The sequence below is a fragment of the Mastigoproctus giganteus genome, chromosome 8 (genome assembly GCF_048544385.1).
Source record: "Mastigoproctus giganteus isolate SK-2022 chromosome 8, ASM4854438v1, whole genome shotgun sequence".
NCBI classification, from domain to species: Eukaryota; Metazoa; Arthropoda; class Arachnida; order Uropygi; family Thelyphonidae; genus Mastigoproctus; species Mastigoproctus giganteus.
In genome coordinates, this window is record NC_143582.1 from 5,557,615 (window position 1) to 5,585,457 (window position 27,843).

Here is a 27,843-nt window from a genome sequence, read left to right on the forward strand (position 1 = left end):
ATTCTCTTCTTGTGTGCATAGGATCCTGTTAGTGGTCCTACCACAATCATAAAGTTTGCAACAACTGCGGGAAGCAACTTAGTCTACACGAATCAGCATCCTTCTGGTACGCTTTCGACATTTCGCGAGCCCAAGAAGCGAAGAATTCGGGCTGTTCTGAAGGGTAAGGGAAACAAGAAAATCTCTCTTTTTATTTAGTTTCAACTAGAAAAGCACAGCGTGTGCTGTATAGGAGAAGTTTCTGATTTGATTTTCAATATATTTAGTGCATTTAGATCCATGAGAGCTCAGATGTTTTTGAATTGTATAGCCACCTCTATAGTGGAAGTGGTACACACCCACAGATTTTTCAAATAAAATCTGTTGGAATTTTGCCCAAATGGTTTGGATAATTCATGGAGGCCAGGGTTTGTAAACATCTTTTTCGGTAGAACGAAAAGTGTTAAATCGTCCACGATAAAGGATTAGTCCTAAATGTAGAGGATACCATATTAGATCAATATCATTTCCTCAGATTTTTTCTATTCTGAAATGATTTGCCACACGACATCTTCAATCATTTGTAAGAAGCGTTCACCAATCGCTAGCGTTCTGTAAGAAAGAAGTGTGTTAATTTTTTCGCTGTCATTTCTAGTTCTGAATTGCCCAATAATAGATGTACTCTTTGATGGATGGAACACTGTTCTTCTGATCACAAAATGTTGAACAGATCAGGGTAATACGTGTTCAGAAAATACAGATGTCACTATCTTCTACAAACAATTATTGGACAAAATAAGGTTTCCATTCTCGATAATGCAGTTCTTCTTATAACTACAGTTTGGATTGAAATGTGCCATTCTTCTTTATTAGCCTATCATATGGGAATTTCTTCTCATCTTTGCCCGAATCATTTCCATCTTTCTTTTTCCATTGTTTTGGGGGTTCTGCACATCTTCCATCAACACAGTTTCTGTGATATATCACCATACTTTCTACCTTGCTAGGATTGGGTGTGTTCCTGGATGTATCACAGTTCAATCAATTTCACAGATGAACTCCAAAATTAAGGAACTAATTTCTTCTTCAAAGGCTTGAATTTCTATAAAAATTCAGTTCAATTTCCATTTAAAGGTCAATTCAATCGTCATTTCTAGGTAAACTCAATTGTAATTTCAAGATCAACTCAAATTTACAGTTATTTACAAAAAAAACGTTAATCAGTCCTTCTTGGTACATAACAAAACTCCTTTCTTCAAGAAGTTTCCTCTGGCTTCTTAACCCTGAACCAATCCACCATATCCTACTTATAAAATATTACAAGTTATCTTAGCCAACTCTGTTTGTGGTTATTATATAAAATAATTAATAAATAACGTAGATAAACGTGAATATACATAGAAACATTTATATACAAATATAATAAAATGAAAAGAGAGAAGGTAAAAATGAGAGAAAGAGAATAGAATAGTAGATTAAGAAAAATCTCTGCGGCATGTACAATCCATTTTAACAGCGATGAGAGGGAATAAAAGATTAGTTTTGTAATTATTCAAGGAAACGCAGGGATTTATATTTTTAACAACAACTGGTCTTTCATCCCGTAATATGATTCTCCATCTGGTATCCGCCTTTTGTACCACTTTCATTTTCGCAGTTTACAGGGTGGCACAAGCACCTAATCGATGTGTCTTCCTTCCTTTTTCTCTTTGATCAAGTCACCAAACACGTGCAAGTACCATGCCCCAGCCATCGTGGAAAATACCCGATGGAAAAGATGAATCTTTAATGTCAATTACCAAGATTTAAAAAAAACATATGTAACAGTTATAGACATTTATTTATAATAACGAATTGGAAAATTGGTATTGTAACTTTACAACGGAATTCATCCTCTGACATTCCAATAATAACGAAGATGTCAGATGACACGACTTCCGGGTTTGTTTGTCAACAAAACCTTTTAATAAGAACAGAATGGGAAATTTTCAATTTGATTTTCTAACTCAATTAAAATTTTATCTTCCCATTAAAGTAATCTAAATCGTTTAATCTCGTACAAAAGCTGTTCGGCTTTCTTCCATAAGGAACAACCACCCGATCACCATTTTTCTGTCTTTCTCTCTTTCTTTCTCTTTCTCCACTTTCACGGCCATTACAAATGGCGACTAGTTTAGCACTAAACAGGCAGTAAACGATAGGTAATACTCACCCAGCCTTTCTGACAGCCCCCGTACAATTGAAGGACGCAGCTGCCGCCCCTGACCTGGTCCTGTAGGGACAGTTCCGGGCATCCACATCCTCTTCATCGCTAACGGCCGTGGTCAGCGATAGCCGGTCATCGTCGGACATCTTGGGACACGGAGAACAAAGCATTTAATATACAGTCGTTATGACAACCACCTCTAAAATCTCTTATAAATATCTAAAATAACCTTGAACAGTTGGAGAGACACATATTCAAATTACAGCGACATTTCCACAAATATTTCTCGTATGTCAGAAGAGAGTTAAAAAATCTCCACAGATCGAAGGTAATCATAGCAGGCAGGCAGGGTGCACGTGCTAGTGCGCTCTTCCTGCGTTCCTGCAATGACGTTAGAGCCGGGCACTTGGCAAGTCTCCAACAGCAAATTTATGTAATGTTTGGAATGGTGCCAGGGTAGGAGGAAGTATTATGAATCAAATCTTTCGGGTCCGTTTAAGATTCAAAGAAAAGTTGGTAAAGTAACTGAAGATCGGGCAATCGACCCCTAACAACCCTCGCAGTTTGGAATGCAGAAGAATTTTTTATAAGAATCGTAAACAGATGAATAGAATAGTAATGCAGGAGTCGATCGTTTCGACAGGTGGAACTAAGTGAGAGAGTAGGAGGAGGCGGAGCAAGATGGGGATTATTAGAGGATAGTATTATTGCTAGTGGGCGGGAAGAGTTTATGTGAGAGGGAACATGTGGAGAAGTGTGATAAGAAGATAAATAGGCCACTTATATTAAGGCATCCAGAGTGTTTAGAATGCGTTGGCGTTTAGTAATAAAAGGGTACAAGCATCTCTCCTTTATAATAGGAGATGCTACATCGCCATGAGGGCTACATCTGCATCTTCCATCCATTGCAATCTTTAGGCAAGGCTTACAGTTTTGAGCTCGAGTGAATTTTGGTGACCTTGAACATCCAAGAAACGCATTACAGCATCTAAATCTTAGCGATGTTTACAGCATGCGTGGTTTAAATTGTTTTGCATATGCGATTTTGAGTTCAAGTGAATTTTAGTGACCTTGAACATTTAAGAAATGCATTACAGCCTCTAAATCTTATAAATGTAAGCACTTTCCATAGATGCATTTCAGATGCTGTTATGGACGAGTCAGAATCTGTTTCTCTGACCTTTACAATATCTTTAAGAAATTTTATTAACCAACCTAAGTTAAACATAACATTGCTTTCAGTTCCACCACGGAAATGATATTCTAGGGAAAAAAATGGGATGGCACTTGAAGAAACTTGCTCTTAATTGAAATTAAGAAAGAACAGCTAAAGAATTCAAATTGTTACAAAATTGGAGTCTTGGGAGTTCACCTTGACGAAAATCTACATTTCTAACCAAAGCAGAAGTTTCGCAGGGGAGATGACTAACCCTTTATCTAGGGAACCTCTTTAAAGTATGGATGAAAGGACATAGGATTACCAAAAGCATTAATTGGTAACCATGGCGATCCCAATTAGTGCTCTTATTTCTTGGGTTAAATAAATAAAGACTGGAACAGATGGTACAGGAAAGATTTGTCTTAAGGGGTAGGATCATGGAAAACAAGTATTAAATCATTAATTAACTACTACGACTAATGCAACTTTTGAATTCAGCAGTTACCTGTTTTCTTTCTTCTTCTTCTTCTTTGATGGGAATATTAAACATTTTAAATAAGTGTTGGCAAGTGTCCACGAAGTAAATGAAGGCCATCTTGATGAATTTCAGGGGGAAAAAGCGAGTAATGGAAGTACAATGGCCAACAGCATCGAAAGAATAAAATGGGAAATTGTACTGAAGGTCCAAGTGAAAGTAATAAAGGGTACGAAGATTAATAAAAGGACGAAGTATAAAAAGTTGGCAAGGTTTCCAGACGTCGAAATCAATGGCGATCTCTGAGAAATCTTCCTTTTGGTGCCTTGGCTTGCGAACTAATTGCATTTTCAGATGTACATCGATTTATTGGTGATTTATAGCGAAACAGCAAACAATTCTCAGATATTGCAGGCGAAATAGACTGAGTGTAACGGATTTTTTGACAAAACTAACGTCACAGGTCGGGATGAAAAATATCTTTTATAGAAACTCATTCAATTGGACTTTGCTCACTTCCCACATACATTATTCAATTCTGCCTCTATATATTTCTTTTACACTTTATATTTCTTTTCCATTTAGTTTTAAAACTATTTTCTAAATATCTTCCTTTGTCTTCTTCACAGTGAAGTTCGATTTTCTTTCTTATTTCATCTTGTGTTCCACAGCGCTTTACCAATTCTGCCCCTTGACTTGATCACTCTGGAACGTCTTCAATGAATGCATCTACAGTTCATACAACTGGTCTCCACCTATTTTATTTCTCTCATCCTCTCTTCCGTTCTTTATCTCACGCATCTCTTCCATTCTCTCTCTCTTTCTTTGGTTTTCTCCCAGATTTTTAATTGCTCTATATACCTCGCACTCATTATTTTTCTCTTTCCAATCATTCCTTCTCTTTAATTTGTTCTCATCTTCTTTACTTCTGTCCCTCTCTCTCTTTTCTCTTCCTTCGACCTTCGCTCATTCCAGTTTTTCTCTCACTTTTTTTTATTTTTACATTTCTCATTCGTTTTTCCTTCCTCCATTCATCCCTCTCTGTATTTCTCCCTCTCACTGTCTTTCTCTAATTCCTTTCCCCTCTTATTTCTTTCTCTTTCTCGTTCTGCCTCTGTCCGGTAGACACGTAGGGTTGATGAATATGTGGACAAGAAGCGATTTAAGTGACTTAGAATGGCATGGTATTTGGCGCCAGAAACGCTGTTATAAGTATCTCGGAAAAATCCTGCTGCAATTTTCACGTACGACTCTGGAGATTAGTCCAATAACCAAGTACCATCCAGGCAATGGCGTTTTTGTGGTTGAAAATAGCCCGTTGATGCAAGCGCTCAACGAAGGCCAAGAAGATTTGTGCACTGCAACAGAAACGATACGCTCAATCAGATAACATCCCAGTGGTATCCAAAGAGGCGTTTCACAATGGACGCTCGTCTTGGACGAGGTATCGGAACCGAATTCCAGTGCTCTCAACAAAAACATGATGGCACGGTTACAGTGGACTCAGAGACAACAATAGCGGACTGTGGAGTTTTGGAAATCTTTGTCTGGTATGACGAATCCGAGTTCCTGCTGTTTCACACTGATGAAGGGACCAGAATACAGGAAAACAACATGCAGTCATGGATCCATCTTGATGAGGATGCTGGTGGGTGGTGCAAGTTGGCCCACTGTTGAGACCAGTGGAGTGGCATTTGAATGTTACTGGTAATGTTTCAGTTGTTTTCAGCCATGTCCATCCTTCATGGCTGAAGTGTACGATCTGAGGGCTAATCGCTGACCTGTAGTGTACCTAATAAAGTGGCCACTCATTGTATAAATGTTTCTTTGTATCTCTCTCTCTCTCTCTCTCTCTCTCTCTCTCTGTGTTTGATCAGAACAACGTCCCTCATTTTCCAGGTTATCTAGTGTCTGGGTAGATTCTTTGTTCAGAGGCTTAGTGGACTATTCGTGCTTATCGCAAGCAACGGCTGCTTACGAAAAAGCACACATACGCACGCGCACACACACACACCCCGCTTGTAAATGAGGTGCTTAAATTAACATTGGTCTTCTCTGTTTATCTTACTAGTTGTTTGGAGGACAAAAAGGGCATCTTATTGCTTTCATAATTTACGCGTTTACCAGGAGCGTGGATGCAGACAGCAAGCGATGCTATCAGCATCACCATTTATGCTTGACTGGGCATAAACCACCCTGATTACCTGGTAGCTGCAGATAAACACCGCGCAGGATGATAAGAAGCAATAAAAGCAAGAAACCCAGAAGATATGAAGGAAAAAAAAAAGGTAGAATTCTAGAAAAGTGATCTTTACTTCAGAATAACTGAGCAGCAGTTTCTATTTTTGGGTCTTTTCAAGGACAGAAGATATTTTGTTTGATTGCAAGTTGCTGGCACTGAACGCACAATATTGAACACATAAAACGGAAATTACGTCACTTGAGACCGGACGTGGTTTTCCAGAGAGAGTTTTTAACTGGCTTATCGGGCACACAGACACACATGTTTTTCCTCATCTTCTCCTGATAAGAGACCTCATAACCCATTTCTCTTCTTTATTGCTTTTGGGCCAACTGTTTCTTTTTGAGTGGTATTCTTCGAATCGAGTGACAGAAGAGCTTTGATGCAATACAATAAAATAAATAAATTTTGCGTTACATTTTGTCTCTTGGAATCGATTAAGTGGAGCTTACTGATTGGATGAGACCTCAGACGGTACTTTGGGAGCAGCAACTGGAGCATTTATCATTCCAAGGTCAGCACGATTCCTTCTTGTTGCTCTTTTCTAGCTAATGGACAAGACGACTTCGGAATTTCTTTTCTTTTATTGTATTCTTGCTGAGGAGAAACAGTCAGGCTCAGGAGCTCATCTAATAATCATCCGGCGTAAGACAGATGTAGACAGTGAGAGAGAGAGAGAGAGAGAGAGAGAGAGAGAGAGAGAGAGAGAGAGAGAGAGAGAGAGAGAGAGAGAGACTACAACAAAGTGGGAAAGAAACTAAAAGCAAGAGAAAAAGAAGGGGAAAGAAAGAAAAGGAAAAGAGGAAACAAGGAAAGAAAGAGAATGTGAGAGAAAAAAGAAGAGACAAAGAGAGAGAGAGGAAAAGAGAGAAAAAAAAGAGAGAAATAAAATAAAATAAAGAGAATTTGAAGAGAAGACATAGATTAAGTGATAGAAAAGGAGAGCAAAGTGGAAATCGGAGAGAAGGAATAAGAAAAAGGAATCGATAAGATACAGAGAGGGATAAATAAGACGGATGGCAAAGCAAAAGAGGGAAATATGATAAATAGATAGAGAGATAGACTCTGAAGAGAGCGACAGACGGAGAAAAAAGAAAGCACGACAGAGAAATGGAAAGAGAAAATGAGAAAGAGAAAACATAGAGAGGAAAAAGTGAGCCATAGAAAGAATAAGAAACAGATAGAGAAGGATAAAGAGAGAGAGAGAGAGAGAGAGAGAGAGAGGGAGGAGTAGAAACAACAGAGTAAGACAAAGTGAGAAAGAACACTGGAAACAAGGGAAACAGAGAAAAACAAAGAGAGAAAGGAAACAGTTTCACAAGAACCTGTTTCCTCTTCTGCTCTTCATGTACCCATTTTGAAAACTTTGGTACTCATTTAATACCAAGGTACTGCTACTCATGTGCAATACCTTGCATTTATTAATGCCAAACTTCAACTGCCATTTCTCAGTCCATCGAGCCAAGTTTCTTATATCTTGTTGTAGTAGCCCACCCTGATGACTGTCTTTAACCACCCTGCCAACATTTGCATCATCTGCAAATTTAGTTGATATACCTTAATCAATGTCATTAATAAACATTGAAAACAACAATGGGTCCAACACTGAACCCTGGGGTACTCCACTAATAACATTAGTCCACGAAGAACAGCATCCATTGATAATCACTCTCTGTCCTCTTCTAATTAACCATCCCTTTACTCATACCAGTAGAAGTAATTGGAGAATTTCGGTATATTTTTCGAATACTAACTCTCCTGCATGGGGAAGTGAGAATTCGGAAACAAGGGGGTTAATGTAAGAAGAGGTTTTTTTATGTAATGGACAGCAAGTTGTTAATCAAGTAGGCCAGTCTTCCACTTTTTCTTCGACTTTGGGAGAATCGAATATTGATATTACTGTTTTACTTAATAGCAATATGGAGATAAGTGAAGTGGAAATTGAGAGATGGCTGGTTGACAAGTGACTATAGGCGTGTGTCCCCTTTGTGGTCCAGGACACAGTACAGAAAGTGCATATCGAATTGGAAGATCGGTTTGCTTTTAAGACCATGAACTGGCAGAACTTTAATAAGGAGGATGTGAACTCTTCAGTTCTATACATAAAATTGGGACAGCAGCCTGGCATCGATAAATCCAGGATTGTCATTGATATTTTGAAGAGTGCTTCCTATGTCTTTATGAATGCTAGATGGTTGTTCAGCGGGTAAGATGTAGATTACGAGATCAAATTACCTTATTGAAAGAAAATTACATTGAGCAGAGAAAAAGATATGTTAATATGATTAAAAAAAAGAAAGAAAACATCGCCATGGAAAAATCTGTGGGAGAAAAAATGGCAAAGGATCCATGGGAATTATCGTATAAGATACTCTTTGATAAGTTAAAACTTGAGAAAATTATTTCATGCTATGAAGAAAGATGGGCTATCCGGGACGACTGGATTGATTGATTCAATGAATAAGATCCGTCCTTCCTAGTTTCTTCAGAAGTTTACTCAGTATGAGCAGCTGAAGCATGCCTTGTTGATGACAAAAGTATGGAAGGCATCTGGCAATGATGGGATCTTCCCAGAAACTGTTAAGAAATTTGGTGAAATTAATATACAGGATTTGTGGATTTGAACAATGCTTTTCTTCAGGAAGGCGATACTGCTTCTTATAGACTAGTTGATATTTTACCAGTGTTGGAAAGGATGCTAATGAAAACAATCAAAGGCACAATATGAGCAATAAAGTATGAGTTCCTCCAAGTAGCACGGCTTTAAGAGGAGTAAATCTACTGAGGGTGCAATATATTACATGGTCACGCATGTGCAGGAGACTCAGGAAAACTATGTCTCAGTTATTTTTATTGACTTCAAGGAGGCATTTGATGGACTTGGTACAGGAAACTATACTGGCTCAGAAGAACTAGCTTAGAGGGGTGCTCCAAGGCTCTATTGTGGACCATACTCTTGGAGTATGGTTATTGACGAACTGTTAGAGAAGAATTGGGCCAGCAGTGATCTGACTAAGCACGCTGATGACGTGTTGTTGTTATTATTGGTATATTGCAATTCGAGGAAGCAACTAGAGGAAAGGTCACGAAGAGCCTTGGGAAATGTGGAGGAGTGGACTGATAATCATAAAATCGAAGTATCGCCATGAAAGACTCATAATATTCAAGTACCTGGTAGTGCTTATTGTTGAAAAAATATGTCCTTTTTGTCCCACAAAATATCTTAGTGAAAATATCAGGACAGTGTGTTCGAAAGTTAAAAGACTAGTCCGAGTAGAATGGAGGGTTAGAGGGAAGTCCCTTGACCTCTTGTATAAGTGTGTATTACAGTTACGTATGTTGTGGGGCATGAAGATTTCGATTTAATAATGTTGTTATTAGAAGAAGTTTCATTCCTGCTCAGAGTTCCTTGGTGTGGTCTACATCACTATCTTCCATGATGCTTAGCAGGAAGGGATCAAAGATCAAACTCTGCTTTACATATGTTACAATAACCACTGCCTCTTACTTGAGTCTTGTAAATTTCCCTATATAGCTGCAACCCGGTGAAAAAGCCTGAAACTGATACCCAATCTCAAGTGTCATACCCAAGATCTAAACAGAAAGCGCTCAAGTCTTTACATCACAAAAAACTCTTTCCAAGCTTCCATCCAAAAGCCATTGAACGCAGAACGAAATTAACGCAGCAAAATCTTAGTTATTCAAACAAAAGTATAATATCACCATTAAAGCCCGAATTTTCCAATCCGGTTTTTAGATTTGATGGCCGGGCCAAGCCCGGCCATCAAATCTGAAAACCTAATCAATTTAATTATTAATTTAATTAATAATTAAATTAATAATTAGCAATAAGTGTCCTCACTTTAGACTTCTGGATTGGACTTCTACTAGTTTTGAATCTTCATGGTAGACCTACAAGTGGCAATTGGATCTTTGGAAATCATCACCACTTTATATTGGGACTTTTTATAGTGTCAGATACCTCCATGGTATTGCATTATGGCATGGACATTACATTCAGAACGAATTCAACTCCCTACGAGGAATCTAAGATAATTGTACATACAAATTGTGGTATGGCATCCTAAATTAGTTGCGGGATTGCTGTGAAAGCTGGCTGGGACCTCATAGTAAAATAAATAATAAAAAAAGGGAAATATTCATGCTACGCTCTCCAAGACTCACACATGTGTGACATAGACCTGCCAACTCAAACTGCTATCCGCAGATGTTGATGACAAGGAGATTACGAATGGAGAGTACACAATCCATCCATAGGAAAGATAAAGCTTGTGCTACATACTCTGTAAAATTGCATCAACTTTCATAAATATTGAATATTATAGAGCCCCCTAGACTTTTTCAACTTAATTTTTTTAGTCTTACTTTATATCTCCTCCTCCTTTATTTAATAATGACCCTTCGGTATTCAGAAAACTCACTGGAATTCATCTTCCCGCTTATTCAATTTGCTGACGTAGCAATGGCTTTGGATTCGATTTCAACTCTCAACTGGCTAATTTAGAATCTTCATCTCCATCACTGCAGACCCAGGGCCCTCTTTGATATCCTTCGCAGTTATAGTCGTGAACAAGTCTGCAAATTTCCGGGATAGTGCTTACCTTGATCTTATATTGTCCTGTATAATGGATGTTTGTCACAGAGATATTAAACCATTCTGGAATTTCATGAAACATAAGGATAATCCAGTAGCAAGTTACAACTGCGTAATTCGGATGAAATTCTTTTATCTAATGAATTCCAACCACAACTTTGTTGTTTACTTTTCGGTCGAAATGATGAAGCCATACCTCATCTGCAGTTATCACTTTGTGCAGAACCTCACCATCTTCAGTAACTATCCGTTGCAGTGCCTGACAAACCTCCATGCGAACTTGTAGTTTCTCAGGTGTGAGTATCCTAGGAACCCAGCGTGCACAAACACGTATCAATGCAAATGATCATGGAGAATACTTGTGTTCTTCCAAATGGTCGTATAACAGTTGCCCTACTGTTATACGACCCTTAAACCAATCATACTGCCTAATTTTGTCTGTGATCACCAGTTTGCTTCATTTCGGGCAATATACCTATGAAGCTCTTGATAATCATGGCTACGGTGCCTCAGCGCTATCATCAACCAAGGGGACTCGGACCCTTCTTTCCTCTCTAAGTGGAGTATCTCAAGACGGAGGTTCTTTAACGATCCATCCTTCTTCTTTCATCAACACCTCAGATGTTTGCTCTCTATGATGTCTCAAGATCTATTCGGCTATGAAGGAGATAACCGATTCTCAGCAGCTTCAATGCGCCCTCAATAAATTCGCTCAGTGAGTGGAGTGATGAGTCTGCTAACCGCTCGAAGTGTAAAGTAATTTCTTTCTCATTTAGATTTATAAAAAGGAACCAGTAATTAACTATAGACACGTTGTTATCTTGTATAAATCCATGGTCCTACCCATCCTTGAATTCAGTTCACCAATCTGGAATCCTCATATCAAGAGTTGACTCGAAGAATTATTGCTGTCCTCGCCTTCTTGACAAAATAATTTTATGAAAATGTTAATTGAGAGTTGTGTTATTACACGTGGACGGACGGACGGACTTGCAATAGCCAGCAGTAATCTTATACATTTTCAAAACAGCTTGATGCACAGCATGGCACCAGGTGGCAATGCTGTATTTCATTCTGTTTTAAAATTACAAGTTTCTCATCTTATGCACAATTATACAAGCGCCATATTAAAATCAAAAAATTATTGAATAAATTGGCCATCAAACTAAATTTAAGTATGGATTCGGTGTCTCTACCCAACCCCCAGAAAGATGAACTTTAATGGTTAAAAAGGAACAATCATGGAGTATATTTATAAGTTTTGGTTTGTTTGTTATCTCTGGAGACGAGTGCATAATAAAAGTCGAATATTTCTCAGCCCTTTCAACGCAGAAACACTTTCAGAGATTCGTTTATTGTTACAAGGGTGGGAGGGCTATCAGGAGACCCACAGCAGTCCAAAACCTGTAAGTGGTTTCTACAAGACGTGCCAAATTTGCCGTGCGCATGCTTCTGCCTATCATACAAACTTCCAACAATAACCCAGCTCCTCGCTCTGGCTCCATCAATCTACGTTCCCTCGAACAGAAGAGATCTACACGGTAACCTAGCAACCACACGAAGAGGTGACCTCAGAGAAAGAATTGCTGCATATTGTTCATCACCCTGATGGACAGGATGAAGCCTTTTATTGAACCGGGCAATCTTTAAAACTGCCAACTCTCTTTTAAAATTCAGCTGAACCGTGGACGCTATCAGTTTGACTTCTGTTGTTGTGAATTGTTTGATTTTAACTCAAGGGACGCAAAGGAGAAGAAAGAGGTGAGGTCGATCTCCGATATCGGAGATGTTTCTTGAAACTGCCGAAGTGCATCATGGGAATTAACTCTGTTGTTAATCGCAGAAGTCCGCAGAAGTATGAAAAAACTTTCCCTTCCATAAAAGATTAAACGGAACCAGAAAATTCTTAGAGGTAAGTCAGGACACCGTGTGGTGATACACGTGATCGAACAGGTTGCAATTTTTTTTTCAAGAGCCTGTATAAGTCGGAAGTCAAAAATAAGTAAGATACAGAACTGCTGAAATTTCGTGACATTTCGATGTCAGGGGATCCTTAGGTTGTTTGATGAATGCAAATGGAAGCGGGCTGGTATACAGAAACCACAAAGAAACGACCCAGACAACCTCGAAGCACGTGTCGCGTGGCAGGAGAGCTAGTAAACAATTGTCTGTTCGGAACGCAGATCGACGTTGTCGCAGCACACAAAACACCATCAGCGAGATGATTGGGACACGTGTTAATATTAATACGGTGAGCGGAAAGCTGGGTTACCACCTCACATAACCCTCCACAAGACACTGTTCACCACAACTAATGCCAAATGCAGATTGGTGTAAGGCCCTTCATTCTTCGACCATAGACAAATGGAAAGCTTTGCTTTGGAGTGAGGAGTCACATTGTATGGTCTGGTAGTGTAACAGTGGTGGGTTGTGCTTGGGTGTGGCAGAAAGCTACCTGTTGGACTGTATCATCCTCTCAATGAAGATGGAGGCAGGGTGGTTGGCTGGGGCTGTTTTTCATGGTTTGGCGTAAGACCTTGGTTGTTTTGGACAAAACCATGAATGCTGGGGTCTATCTAGGCGTTTTGGACAATAATGTGATAACCACGTTGTGGGAAGGCCCATACCTGTAAATAAAGATTATTTGCAAATATGCAGTTATCTAAATATTAATGGTAAGGCAGAATCATTACTATCTGGACAGCGTTTATTAATACTACCATAGGATGATACGTAAGGAAGATCTAGAAAAAATAAATAAATAAACAGAAAACATGCAATGTTGTATGCGCCGGATTGGTTTGGTGCTTTTCAGTCTTATTCCCTAGTGAATATATAAACCTCTGTACAGAGTTATACTATGGTGCGAAAAGTAACAGGACACCAGCGTGTTTCACTGCTCTCATTGCTGATTTTTCAGAGATGTATGTACATGTTTGAGAAATTTGGTTACCTTAGCAATGTATTAGAGTAACCTTAGGAAAGTATCATTGAGATGAACTTAGGAAAGCGTTAATGAGTGACCTTGGGAAAGTGTCATTGAAGTGAACTTGGGAAAGTGTCATTGAAGTGACCTTGGGAAAATGTCATTGAAGTGACCTTGGGGGGAATGTCATTGAGGTGACCTTCGGAATGTGTTGCTGAAGTAAGTTTAGAAATGTGTTGTTGAAGTGCCTTTTAGGAAAATTATCTTCAGGAATAAGGTATTGTAAACATTTTTTAAAAAGGCATGCTGTATATCTAATTAAAGGCTAGCGATAGAAGTTTAATGGATTATTTCAAAAATTGGTATCAGAGGAATAGGTTGTCAATGGCGATAGTAGCCTATTAAAATATGTTCTGCCAACTGTTATTTTCCTTTACGCTTGGTGTCCTAATACTTTTGATAACACAGTGTATAACCAACTGGTTAAGATTTATTAATGTAACAGTTGAGCGAGCAAAGTACAATGCAGTAAATGAGGCGTGCTAGCGAAGAAATTGAAAAGAAAATCGATATCGAAGAAAATGGAATTTCTAAAAAGCACTTAAAGTTGTTCTGTAATTATAAACCAAAGTGACATAAACATAACAAAGAGGGGTCTCTGCAAGGCTCTTTTTTTCTTAAATTTAAGGTAGCCCTTATTTCTTAAGGACACGTGTAAAGGTTAAAGGCTGCTGGTTTCAACGTCCTATGAATAAATAAAAGTTAATGAAATTAAGATCAACCCCAAAGATCCTTGCGAACCTCTTCGTGTTCCAGATTAACTCACCTCGCTGGGCATTTGAATAATTCTTGCCAAATCCTTCCATCTTCCGAGTACGAAACGAAATTGCTTTTTAAACCAATGTTGATAAATTAAGGTCAGAATGTAAGTGGCTGAACCCGTGCAATGAAAGTAATCTCTGGTTTCTCTGACGTTTGAATAATTCATATCGTGTACACGCCGTGTTGGCTTCAACTCGTAATCGCTTAGGGTTTGCTGCTTCTGTGCGTCAGGCTATTTTACAACGCTATCTCTGAGGAGATTCGCATATCTAATATGCTCTACGTCTGCGTCTTTTGCATTCTGCACATTCTTCTTCTCAAGTTATTCTGCAAAAGCTCAGAGATTCTTGGAGCGGAACTACAAATGAATAGTTTCTTTATCGAAAATAATCTAAACATAAAGCTTAAAGATAATTTCAAGATAAAGCTTAAAGGTCATGTTTTGCTGGCAATAAGTAGGACCCCTGCTTAGCACCAAAGGTCTTAGTTCTCGTCAGCAAACATGCCCAATGTTAAGCAACCACTGCCACCTGCCTGGATAGTGGACACCATGCATCAATGGTCCATGGACTCGTGTTGCTTGCGCCAGATAGGAGGAAGGCGTCCTTCAGCGTTTTGCACCAGGTATTTGGCCTCCTCCGACCAGCAGAATAGTTGTCCCCCAGTGTCTAACCGGCGTGTTGTTGACATCATAGCATTTGCCATCGATGATGATCAGTGGCGAGCAGAGGGTGACTCTTGGGTCGTCTGCTATGGAATCTTCATTTGGGATATTGCTCTTGATTTGGCCATATTGTATTGCGATGTCAAATGTCAACTTAACCACAGTAAGCCGTGTGTCTACTGTGGTTAAGGTATTAGGATGGGAAAGAGGGAAGGAGTGTGGGGTGGAGTCTGACTTTTTATTAAAGCAGCTGCAGGCGACAAAAACTTTCCACTTATGCATGCTAGCAGAGAAGCTGCGTTGAGTAATTAGATGTAGAGGTAAAATGTGAGTTAGGGTATGCTATCGGCCAGAAGATTGTGAAGCTTCTATCAAAGCAGTTCTCAGAGAACTTCATAAAACTGAAATTTATGGCAGCGAGTCTATTGCGAAGCCATTCGTTACTGATGGTAATAGTAGAAAGAGGATTGGCGTATGCACCACAAAAGTTGGACACATCTTGATTGGAAACATGTCTCATTTTCAGGCATCATCCTGACTGTCTTGTGCCAACCATCAAACATGGAGGAGGAGGATAAACAATGGTTTGGCCAGCAATATCTTGGTATCGTTTAGATTCAATCATCACTCTGAACAGCGAGTTACTCCCACTGATTATCTTGATATCCTGAGTGACCAGGTTCATCCCAGGTCACTCAGGATATTTTTTCCCACAAACGATGCCATGTTTCAAGGTGATAAGTCTAAAACTCACACATATCCAAAAGTGTCTAATTTTGGTTTGAGGTGAATGAAACTGAGGCAAAGCATCTCCCATGGCCTACATAATCACCAGACTTAAACATAATTGAACCAATGTGGGCATATTTGGAGAAAAGAGTGATGAGCAGATTTCCTCCACCTTCATCACCCAAGGAGCTTGAAATGTTCCTCCATGAAGTGTGGTCCGATACTCTTCCTAAGTCAGTTCAAGATTTCTTGGAATTTATTTCACACAGAATAGAAGCTGTTTCAAACGCACAGGATGGCCCAACACCACATTAGTCCACACTTGTAGCTGAGTGGTCGGTCGAAAGAGTGCATAAGTACATGTGCCCTTAATGACTGGGGTTCAAGCCCGTGACTGTTAGGTACGGTGCTGTTTCTTGTATTCTCTCTGTCTTGTGAACTCCTCTGAGCGTCTGGTTGTCTTGGAGTATAAACAGAAAATTTATTTATTTATCACAGGTGTTTCCATTATTATGCGCACCCCTGTATATTTAATTGTAGCACAGTGGATGGTCTTAGCAATTCCCAAAATAACACACACTTTGAGGAGTTGAATTAAAATAGCAGAGGCAGAAAGAGATTTGGGAGTTACTACACGGTTGGTCATTAAGTTCTCGGATCAATATAGACAGGTAGCAAAGAAGAACACAGAGTTCTTGTTTTTGAACAGAGTTGAGTAAGGAAGCAAACAGAAGTTGTAAAGAAAGCTAGCTGAAATTAGCGAAGACATTGAATAAAGAACATAAAAACTCAAACGGGATGGTTCTTAAGAATTTTCTTAGGATCTTCTGTGGATAAAGCTCTTTCAGGACTGTTCAGTAGAACTCCTCACTTTGAAGCGAACACCAGAATTCCACTTCATCAATTACCTCTGCATCAGTGTGAAATCGTAATTGTTTATTCATTTTAGGGAAGAAGAAGTCCGAAGTGTAGAGGTCGGGAGAATGAGGTAGAAGCTGCAGATTTTCAATGCTACAACTCATTACAAAGTCCAGCATACATAGCATTAACCAGTGTATAGCATTAACCTCATTGCAAAGTTCAGTGTGAGAGCAGCCTTGTAAGCCGGAACATTGTCAGCTGGGAAGGGACACTTGTGAAGAGATTCCAGCATATTTTCAACTTGATAGCGTCTTTTAACTTTTTTAGGTGGATTCTGCAGTCGTGCTGTTGCCTTTTGGGAGGGAATGTGAAAAGATGATACCTTTAGAGTCATAGATGACTGACAACGGGACCTTATCGGCAGACAATTGAATAATGCTATTATGGAGTTGGTGAAGATGGATGTTTCCATTGTTTGCTCATCTCTTGTGTTTCCTGGTCAAAGTCATCTATCCAGTATAGTAAGTCATCTATCGTTGTCTTGCTGATAGAGGTATTCATGCAGGTGGTCCTGGTATTGCACAGGACCACCTGCATCGAAAAAACATTTCATGGTTTTGTCGATAACGACTAATGGGCCCAAGCCAAACCATGAAAAACAGTCCCATACCATGACACTGCCTCCACCAAACTTCACTGTTGGGAGGATACAATCACGAAGTAACTATTCCCCTGGTATTCGCCACACCCAGGAAAGGCCATCAGACTGGTAGAGTACGAACCTCGACTCGTCTGTCTATGGGACTGTTTCCCACTGTTCTACAGTCCAGGATTCGGGCTTCTTACACCATGTTAATCGGCGTCTAGCATTTGTTCTAGCATTCTTTTGAACTGTTTTGATAATTCTGTTGAACGTGTCATCTTGCATGTTCACTTTTGCAATTGTCTGTTCGAAGTGGTAGTATCAAAAAATCAACATTATCTGTACAAAGCTCCAACAATTGTGCCGAACACTCTTTCCTGTGCCCTCGTGGGTAGCACAGTTGGTACAATTACCGTTTGCCCCACACCAGGTGGAAAAGCGTGAGTTCGAATCCCATCAATGGCGCAAGAATTTTTATAGGTCTTTTTTTACAATTTGGCTGAGCTAGTCAGTCTCAGACGAGGCAAGCATGATTTTTTCTGATGAAATTTTTTGTCTAGCAAACAGCAAATCTACCACAGGACACACGCAATTTACAGACGTATTATATCAAGCACAATGTATGCGCCTGTAAACCGACAACAGCCATCATCCAATTCTTTTCGGTTTATCCCTCAGGCCGGTCTAAAGCTGATGGAACGGGGATGTTTAAACAGTCATAGAAACCACTTCATTACTCAATCAAATGACGAGGGCGCTGGTGAGTAGTGCCATCAGCTAAGGTACTGTTGCTGTTTCTCAACTGTGCTGAATATATGGACGAAGGTCCCCGGGCAAAGATGGCCTCTGTCAATGTTCCCTGAAGGCTCATTATCGGATCAACGCTGTTATCAGTCTTGGTGAGCACAACCTTCACTGCAAGCTCGTTTAAACACAATGGATTGCGTGGATTATATCGTGGTGCGTATTTGTTTGTGTGGAGTCTACCCTTCGAGAGAAACCAGCTGTGGAATTAGGATGTTGAACTAATAGTTTAGAGGAAATAAATGTCAGTTATTTTCTCCTATATTCTCCTGGAGGTTCTTATATCATTGTCGTAATAGACTGAGTGTAGTTTTCTAATTAGGATTAAAGTGATTACAAAATATGGTCTGCCCTCGAGGAACAATCTTTCACTTAAGTGTAATGTCCAGAAATGAGAATTAACGTGCAATAACAATGGTAGGGATATACCAAGAATGAAGAAGTTCAAGGGGCCACCACCAGTGGGTAATGGCAATGCATTGTCTTCTGATAGTCACATGTAGGACTTCATTATCAGTTTTATCATTATTAGGACAACAATTATTGAAGTAACAAGTCCACCATCTTTAGTGAAAGAATCTGAAATTAAGAAAATTTTTAGGACCCTTCGGCTGAGATCCAGAATCTCATATACTGTCCTGCTAAAAGTAATGGGAACACCCTGAGACAAATGTCCTAAGATGACATCCAATAGTCATCCAATGCTTGTCAGTTTAACCAAGTAATTTTGCTACCCTGATATCATGTGGGGATTTCTGAAAGCTAGAATCTACAGTTGCAATTCCTAGATCATGCTGGAGTTGAATATGAATCATTAATGAAATAACCACCATTTTGGCCAGGCAGTTTGTTCAGTCATACCTTAGTCAATAAATTTTAATCTTTAATTAAAATGAATGATTACTTGAAATACGATAAGATCTGCGAAGATACACTAGATCAATACCAAAGTATTAGCCATTTATGAAGTTTGTTCAAAAAGTAGTGGCAATATATTGATGCCTCAGTAGCATTAGTTACTCCAAAGCAACCAAGGCTACTGAGGCATCAATTATTGATATAGCACCAATCAACTTTCACGATAATGCAGGGTGTCATGTCCAGTGATTAGAAAATGGGGAGTGCCATTGTTAAATTCTTCGGCATAGTTCATTGTATCCTCTGGATGACTCCTTTTGACTTTGATTTGTTGTACGAGATGAAGGAGCCGCTCAGAAGTCAATGCTTTTGAAAAAAAAACAGACATAATACGAACGAAAGATCAATCTCTTATCATTCCTCAACAAATCTACCTTTACCTCAATTTGAGATCGAGTTCAGCAAGCAGGTGGAAGTTATTTTGAAGGAATAAAACCTCTTTTTATTACAGCGATGTCACCACTACTTTCTGAACAGCCCTCGCATTTTAACATTTTTAAAAGTCACGCAAGGTTTAAAAATTTGGTGTCTTAACTCCTGAAAGAAATCAGCTTATATTTGGACATCGATAAAATCCTCTTTTGAAGAAATTCCTAAGTATTGTTCATTGATAAGAAAACTGAAAGATGCAGGACGTCTTGTCGGTGACATTTTAAACAACCTCTCTGGATTCATTTCATTTTCTATTGCTACCCTCCCTCCCTCTCCTCAGTTTCGTGTATCTGTAAGTACCCGCGGGCTTTTCTGCTCCTAATGGGGACATGGTATCGACTATGTGTTGCCAACATCCACTTCCTATCGATCGAGTTGAAGGTAGCTCGCATTATCAGCAGTTGCCACTTTTGGAAGCGCTCTCCTTCGCAGATCCCAAACTGTGGTTCTATCGCTTGTTCAAATTATTACTGTGGCTTAGAGAAGATCTCGTAGCCTGGAGGTAGTGAGTTAAACCAGTGACGTCACAACAGAACCTGTAGCTTGCGCTGCCACTCTGCATTTAAAACCCTCTAGCTTTTGTCACCCAAGTGTACACGCTTGCTGGCGATTATTTTCTTTTGTTGACCTTTGAATAGTTCTTTTCTCGGAACTAATCTTTTAAGAAAGCAATAATGGTCTTCTGGACTCAACTTAATGCAGAGGAAGGTTGTTGGAGAGTTAATGCATTGGCACATTGCCAGAAAATTTCAGCCTTTTGGTGGAATTCTTTGGTGGGGTAAGCAATATTTCTCTCTGTAAAGCGAATGAGTTAAGAGTCCGCAACAGATCTCAAGATGGATCCTTCATGTTTTTTTTTTTTTTTCAAATAAAACTGAAACTTTCAATGTCTAATTTGCATGCTGATAAATGAATCCTTCTCCAATACGCTAGGCTACTAAAAATTGGTTGAGTTTCTTCTTTATTCCCAGCCCTCATTCAACCCATGTTACTAAAACAGAAAATGGCTTTAACAACTGTGATAGTTGTTAAATTGGTTGAGGAAGCTCAACCAATTGAAGTTCAATGAATTTAAACTCAACCAATTTAAGTTGTTAAATTAGTTGAGTTGCCTCAACCAATCCATGCTCCTGGAAAAGCAGAGGATTCAATTGAGTGCGGTTAAAAAATTAATAAATCGTCTTATCTGGATTAAAGGTGTTACAATATGGATGTAGTCGAGCTGAAACAGGCACGTGCTCACTTTCCAACCTGCTTGTGAGACGGATCGACATGAATCCTTTTATACAAAATAAATGGATAAAAAAATCATTTTTCCCCTAAATTTCTGAATTCCTCATTTCTAAGTCTCCAAAATGTTACTTCTTCTGTTTTGTTAATTTTTGATCCTGTCTGATGCACGAAATTGTCTTAGACACCAATTGTCTTTCTCCAGATTGTCGCATATAGAAAAATATCATTCACCAAATTGTTTCGTATACAGAATCCTCGCATACAGCCAATTGTCACGCACCAAACTGTCATACAACGAACTGATGTGGACCCGAGATAAACACTCTTCTGCAAATTACAAAAGATAAGCAACATACACTGCCCTACAAAAAGTTATGGGATGCATAGGACCAAAATTGAACAACAGATATCGTGAGATGTGTCCCAAAACTTTTGGTAGGATGGTGTATTTAGACAAAAATGACATCTATACTTTCTGTAGTTCTATTTATATCTCATTCTTCGGTACAGGAGTCAACAGAACTCTGTGTGTGCATGTCAAATTCCACTTAATGGATTTTTTTTGGGGGGGACACGTTTCTTAATGGACCAATATATCTTAATCATGGATGCGTGCAAGCCCAGAAGGAATCGCCAATTTCCAAAACACTTTTAGTGTCACTTACACGGCTGTGAAAGTGCTCCATACACTGGTTGCAAGGTTAGCACGTGCAATGGCATCTGACTTGGGATTGTTTCGACATTAAGGCGTGGATCGATTGGCACACTTGGACGGAGAAAACATCTTCTAGATGGAGCTAATGAGTTAATTATTGCAACTTGCTGTTCTCTGGACAGACACTCGCTTTCCAACACATTTCAAGTGGAAGAATTTCGGCTGAGACCCGATAATTTATGAGCGGATTCCTTGTGATGGCGAGAAGATAATCATTTTTCACTCCGCTGAAGAGAGATCCAATTACGCTCCCCTCCCCCCTGTCAAGTTCCATCTTCGTCTTCTCGCCAAGTCAGTCAGCTAACAGGAAGCAATGCTAATGAAATCATACGGACACACGAGGATATTTCGGTTTAAGATGTCATTAGTGCTTGATTGGGAAGATCGTTGGAGCGAAGGTAAGTGCATCACTCAAGTGTACCCAACGAGTTTCTTACGTGTCGAAAGGAGGGAGACGATTTTGCTTCAGCAATTTCCGGTAAACTCCAAGCTGAGGAGTATTTTTGGGACAACAGAATGCGCGGTGTAATTGTAAACCACAAATGAGCGAGTCCAGATGGGGAGGGGTTCGGTGTAGAAGAGTTTCTGTAGCACTCCTTGTGGATGGCCGGGAAGCAAAATGGCTGATGAATCTCGAGTAGGATAACAGGATTGTACAGATCCCAACCAAGAGGGCTCACAGTGCAACGAGAAAAAAAGAGAAAGGAAGAAACAACGGGATAAAGGAGGAGAGAGAGAGAGAGAGAGAGAGAGAGAGAGAGAGAGAGAGAGAGAGAGAGAGAGAGAGAATAGAAGAGAAAGTAAGTGATGGGACAAAGATAGACCAAAAGAGGGGAAAGAGAGAATAAAAGAAGTATGTGAGGAGAAAAAAAAAGATAAACAGAGAGAGAGAGAGAGAGAGAGAGAGAGAGAGAGAGAGAGAGAGAGAGAAAGAGAGAGAAACAGCGAAAGTGAGGAAAGAGAAAGAAAGAAAAATAGACAAAAAGAGAGAAAAAGTAATAAAACGAACGATTAGAAAGAGAGAGAAAAGGCAATGTGAAAAAGAAGGAAAGGAAGGAGTGGAAAGAGGAAGAGGAGAAAGATAAAGGGGAAGACGAGAAGGAGAAAAAAGTAATAAAAAACAGTACCAAAGAGAGGAAGGAAGCGGGAGAAAAAGAGAGGAAAGGAGTAAAATAGAAAATAGGAAGAAAAAAACAAAGAAAAAAGAGGACAAAACACAGAAAGAGAAAGGAAGAGACGGAGACAAAAAAGAAGAAAGAGAAAAGGATAGGGAGAAAAGGTAAGAGAAACAGGAAGAAAGTGAGAGGGATGGAAGAAATGAAAGAGAAATAAGAAACAGGAAGAGAGAGAGAGAGAGAGAGAGAGAGAGAGAGAGAGAGAGAGAGAGAGAGAGAGAGAGAGAGGTAAAAGAGGAAATGAGGAATGAAACTAAAGATGAAGAGAGAGAAATAGAGGAATAGGAAGAAAAAGAGAAAAGGAAAGAGGAGAAGAAGAGAAAGAAGAGGGGGAAAGAAGGAGTAAAGGGAAGAAGAAGAAGAAAAAGAATGAAAGAGAATGAAGAATACAGAGAGAAATGGAAGAAAAAAGAGAAAGTGGAAGAGAAGAGGAAGAGGAAGTGAAAGACAGGACGAGAAAGAAAGGAGAAGACAGAGAAAATGAGAGAGAGACAAGAAGAGAAAGAAAGAAAAAATATACAAATAAAGAGAAAGAAAGGAGAGAAGAAAAGAAAATTAAAGGGATAAAGTAGGAAAGCAAAGAAAGGAAGAAGAAGAGAAGGAGAGAAAGACAAAAGCAAGAAAAAGGAAAAAGAGAAAAAAGAAAAGGAGCCAATTACCGATATCAAAATTACCGCATGTATGCATAAAAGGACATCCGAGAGGAAGGCGCTACTGCAATTCGAAGAGATAATTTTCTATTGGTTCAATTCAGAGAACCCCTGAAAGGGATGGAATTAAATGAGGAAAAAAATCAGCTCTGATTACTGTTTCGTCTTGTGAGTTAATACTCTTCATTTGCATCTCAAATAAACAAATGCGCGTGTCCATCGCGCTGTAAATACCAAGGTTTAATACTGACATGAAAAGCATAAGCAAAGCTCTCCTGCCTCCTATTGGCAGTTCGCCGAAACTTTTGTGGTTGTACGATGATGCTGCCATTCCGCGAATTTAAGGACCAGCAGGTGTAGATGGACGTTCTGAAATGCAGCTAAAATCAGATGGAGATTACTCCAGCAGATCTTTCCGGGGATTAAAATTAATTGAAAAATTAAAAAAAATTATATATATAGAAATTTAAAGTAGAATTTTCATTAACGAACAGTTCTGGATGCATTTAAACTGAATTGCAATTTAACGAAGGTTTCAGGAAAAGCATCCTGTTGGATTCCCCAGCAGTGTCCAAAGAACCCAAACAGTTTCTTAAACGCTTTCGAGCCACACAAAAGTTGGTCACAGTTCACCCGTTTCTCGCGATGATTGCTTTTTGCTTCTTTCTGTCAACTTTCAACTTCTTAGAAAGCAGAAAGCCATTAAATGGACGTTTACGTGCCCCCCATTCCCACGAGGGCAACTACTAGCCGGCAAATATCCCCTATTGGACACATAAGCTGGTGATCTGCGGAGGAAAAAAAACAAACAAAAGAAAATGTGAACGGAGTGGCGAGATTAACTACTTTCGAGAAATTGACCACCTACGGGAGGTCAAGCGGGGGTGGCGGAGATCTCGCGAAATGTTTTCGCTTCTCTTCCACGGCGTTCACAACAACCCATCCGCAGTCAGCCACAGATGCGGGGTCTCCGAGGAGTCAGAAGAACAAGAGACGCTCCGAGTCTTATTTCGCTTTCTGCCACTCAATTTCCTGCGTTCGCCCGGAGGGGGGTTCGAGAAGTAACGACGTCAGAAGGTACCTTAGTTACCGTTGCTATGGCTTTCGCGCATCGGTAGAGTTATAACGAATTACAAACGAGGTTTTTTCTTTTCGAGTTAAGACACTCCAAACAATGCGCGCAACAAGATGCCCATTTGGAAAAAGTTATTTACCAAAGGTGAAGTATTTTATGTCGCTAGATGGCGCTCTGGCTGTTGTGGTCACTATAAGTCAGAAAAGATAAATATTTGCCGATTTTTATTCCCAGTCTCATGAGATGATATTAAAAGCAGCGATAGAGAAAATCGATCGTTTTTATTGTTTGGTGAGGATGCTGCTTGGGATGCTTTCTGATGACTTGAGGAGGAGGAGGAGTACAGTCTAAAATTATATTGTTCCATACATCACCTCAACTTTTACCTGGATGAATGGTGAATAGACAAAGTAGAATGTGTGATCTAAAAAAAAAATATTCGGGAATGACTTTTCATCCCGAAATTACTGTGTCTTAACAGCAAGCTTATACAACTCAAGGAAAAGATTAAAAAAATAACAATACCAACCTCATCTGTCCATCTCCTCTAATAATTTGTTCAGTTCTTCGTCGACTTTATTTAAACAACTCACTTCCACAACACCAAATTCTCCAATCTTGCTCCAACAACCAACTATCCGCTGGTTGAAGGAGGCAAACTTCCGCACATCTATCTTGCCATCAATATTTAGTTAATTCAATCCATTCAAAGCATTAAACGCTTAAATCAGGCCCCTCACAGTGCCTATTTTCCAGACGCTGAAATTTGCAGAACTGAAAAATATTTGCAGAACTGAAAAATGAAGTCTTTGATGGTAAGATTCCTTGTGCGCCCTCCTTAAAATGAAGCTTCCAAACCATCTACTTACACAACAGGATAATCATCGAGGGTGGCAAAATTCCTGTATATCATTGAAAAAATCCCATGAACTGCTCGAAGAACTTCATGTTAGGCGGTACAATTAATAGTCTGTGTTTTTCATTGTCCACTATTGGAGTGTGTGTCCTCCATCACAAACCCTCATGGATAGGTGGAATAATCACCGCCCTCCATGCATCTGTTGGAAAAGATCTGAGTACGAATTCCTCCAATGACTTGAGGAATTTTTATGTTATTTTTTTTGAAATGTGGATGAGTTCGTCGGTGTCAGGGGAGGGTAACGTGTTTTTGATTCTGGAAATTCGGGTTTTTTCATCAAGGAAACAGCAAAACGAAAACAGAACACACAAAATTTGCAGATATAATATATGTACGACGCAATATGGCCTAAGTTGCTGATTCAGCCAGAAGCCTACAAGAATCCGCCCATTATTTTCCATGAGAGTATAGTGGGTTGGCCATTTGTCACTCATTTAGAGGGATCTTCGTTCGTTTCACGTCGATTTTATTTCTTAGAGTTTTTATTTTTCAGGATTACTGTTTCCAGCATGTTTTGTCTCGCATTTATTAATGTTAAACCCAAACCTCCACATCTCACTCCATCTGCCGACTTTCTTTAAGCTTTTCAGTAGCATACTCTAATTATTTTCATTAACCACCTTGCCAATCTTTGCATCCTAGCAAAGTTTCACGTTTAAATTGCTCTACAATATCGTTAATAAATATTGAAAACAGTAAGGGGAGATCCAGCGTAGAACCCTGAAAGACTCCACTAACCTGATGATTGCAATGTTTTCTAGACGCATCACAGACTTAGGCTGTTCAGGATTTACAATTCAATTTCCTCTGCATTCTAATTGCGTCTGTTCGGTAGTCGATATGCTATTTTGCTGGAAGAAAAACTGCGTTTCTGGGGGAAAAACCGTGCTACCCTTGCTTGAGATCAAACAACTCAGCCACATAGTGTAAAAGGTCCATAAAAATTCCTAAAGTCATTGATGAACTTCGAACCCAGGTCTTGCAGTCTGCCAAAGTACTTTTTCTGACAGAATCCCAATTATGGTAGATTCAACCATTGCTCATCTCAGTAGTCCTAATTATTCGCTGTACGATTCCTTCCGCTTCAAAGACGATAATTTTGCATATGTCCGCTGTGATTATTCATCATCAGAGACTTAGCAACTTCGAATCTCCCATTTTCGATCTTCTCTGGCTTAAAAGCTCTGTACTCCATTCTGTCACATTCTTCTGTCGCCTCTATCATTCGTTCTATCTATACCAATCACGTGGAACTCTTTAACTTCCTTTCTTTGAAATTTGACTCTCTTCAATCCAAATTTCCTAACACGAGGTAATTTTCCTTGGTGATTTTAATGTTCACAATTCCAGTTGGCTCCCGTTTTCTAGAGACATGAGCCCAGCTGATCGAAATGCTGAGACTTTTGAAATCACTTTTCACCACGCACAGATTGTTCATTTACCTACCAGAATACCAGACAAACCTGATAACACAGCCAACTCCTTGATATTTTTCTCACCAGCAAACCGTTCCAATTACAGGTCCAAGTGAGTGGTCCTCTGGGTACTTCAGATCACAAGTTAGAGATGATCGCTTCTCCAAAGGAACTTTTATATTTCGTATTCTCGGCCTCGTGTTGTTTGGATTAAAGAATCCAAAATGGGATGATCTGCAAGATATCTATTCTTCTTTTCTTTGGTTATATTACTGTTTTAAATCTTCTGAGGTCAATGTTTGCTCAGATCGTGTGAGTAAAATTATTCTTGTAGGGATGAAATCCTTAATTCTACATTCCACCTTAAAATCTCGTCCATTATGTAAACTTTAGTGTTCAAATAAATGCGCTAAGGCTGTTCAAGATAAGAACGTTGCATATCGCAATTGGCTTGCCTCCAGATTTCTAGTTCAATTTTTGCCTACACCAAAGATCGCAACAATTAATCAGTCGAAACTGGATTTCAAACAGCCAAACGGAAGTTGAGCCACTTGCCAAAGCTATTGGCTGCACTTTTGTCCATCTTCAACCTCTTTTAAAATCTACCGGTTCTATTGTAACCTCAGCTGAAGATAACGCCGACCTGCTTACATTATAATGTTTTCTTCAAACTCATGTATTGATGATCTCAGTAAATATTCTTCTACCATTCCAGCGCACTCCACTCAATAACTACTGTGGTCTTCCGTCAGAAGAATTTTGAACAATCATGATGTCAAGAAAGCTCCAGATCTTGATGATGTTGCCGTTGCCCACATATCCTCAGAACATGTGCTGCTGAACTCACTTCTGTTCTGTTTCTTCTTTTTACACTTTTTTATTTCACTGGAATTTTTCCTTCTGCTTAGAAATTTGCTCATATCCAGCCAGTTCATAAAAAGAGTGACAAATCCCTCACATCCAATTATCGTTCCATTGGGAAAACTTTGCCCTGCACAAACAGCTTCTCGAATATCCACTACCAATTCCTTAAATGCTGATCTCCAGTGGATAACTCAGTTGATTTCAACTCTTCTACAACTCAGTCTTGTCTTATATCTCGCAAAAAGGATTCTTCTGCTCCTATGCTTATCTTTAGTGACACTCCAATTTCTAGGAAAGATCATATATCTCTTTTGGGGATTAC

At 39.4% G+C, this 27,843-nt stretch overlaps 1 protein-coding gene across 5 annotated transcripts in view; it reads right to left on the reverse strand.

Moving 5' to 3' along the window:
• Nucleotides 1-27,843, reverse strand: part of LOC150081221 (protein still life, isoform SIF type 1-like) — a 496,225-nt gene that overhangs the window by 195,088 nt on the left and 273,294 nt on the right. For all 5 annotated transcript variants that reach the window (XM_090379423.1, XM_090379422.1, XM_090379425.1 and 2 more), the window contains one exon: nt 2,192-2,331. In XM_090379423.1, coding sequence (XP_090235549.1) covers nt 2,192-2,331 — 140 coding nt within the window. The remainder of the gene's footprint in view (nt 1-2,191; nt 2,332-27,843) is intronic.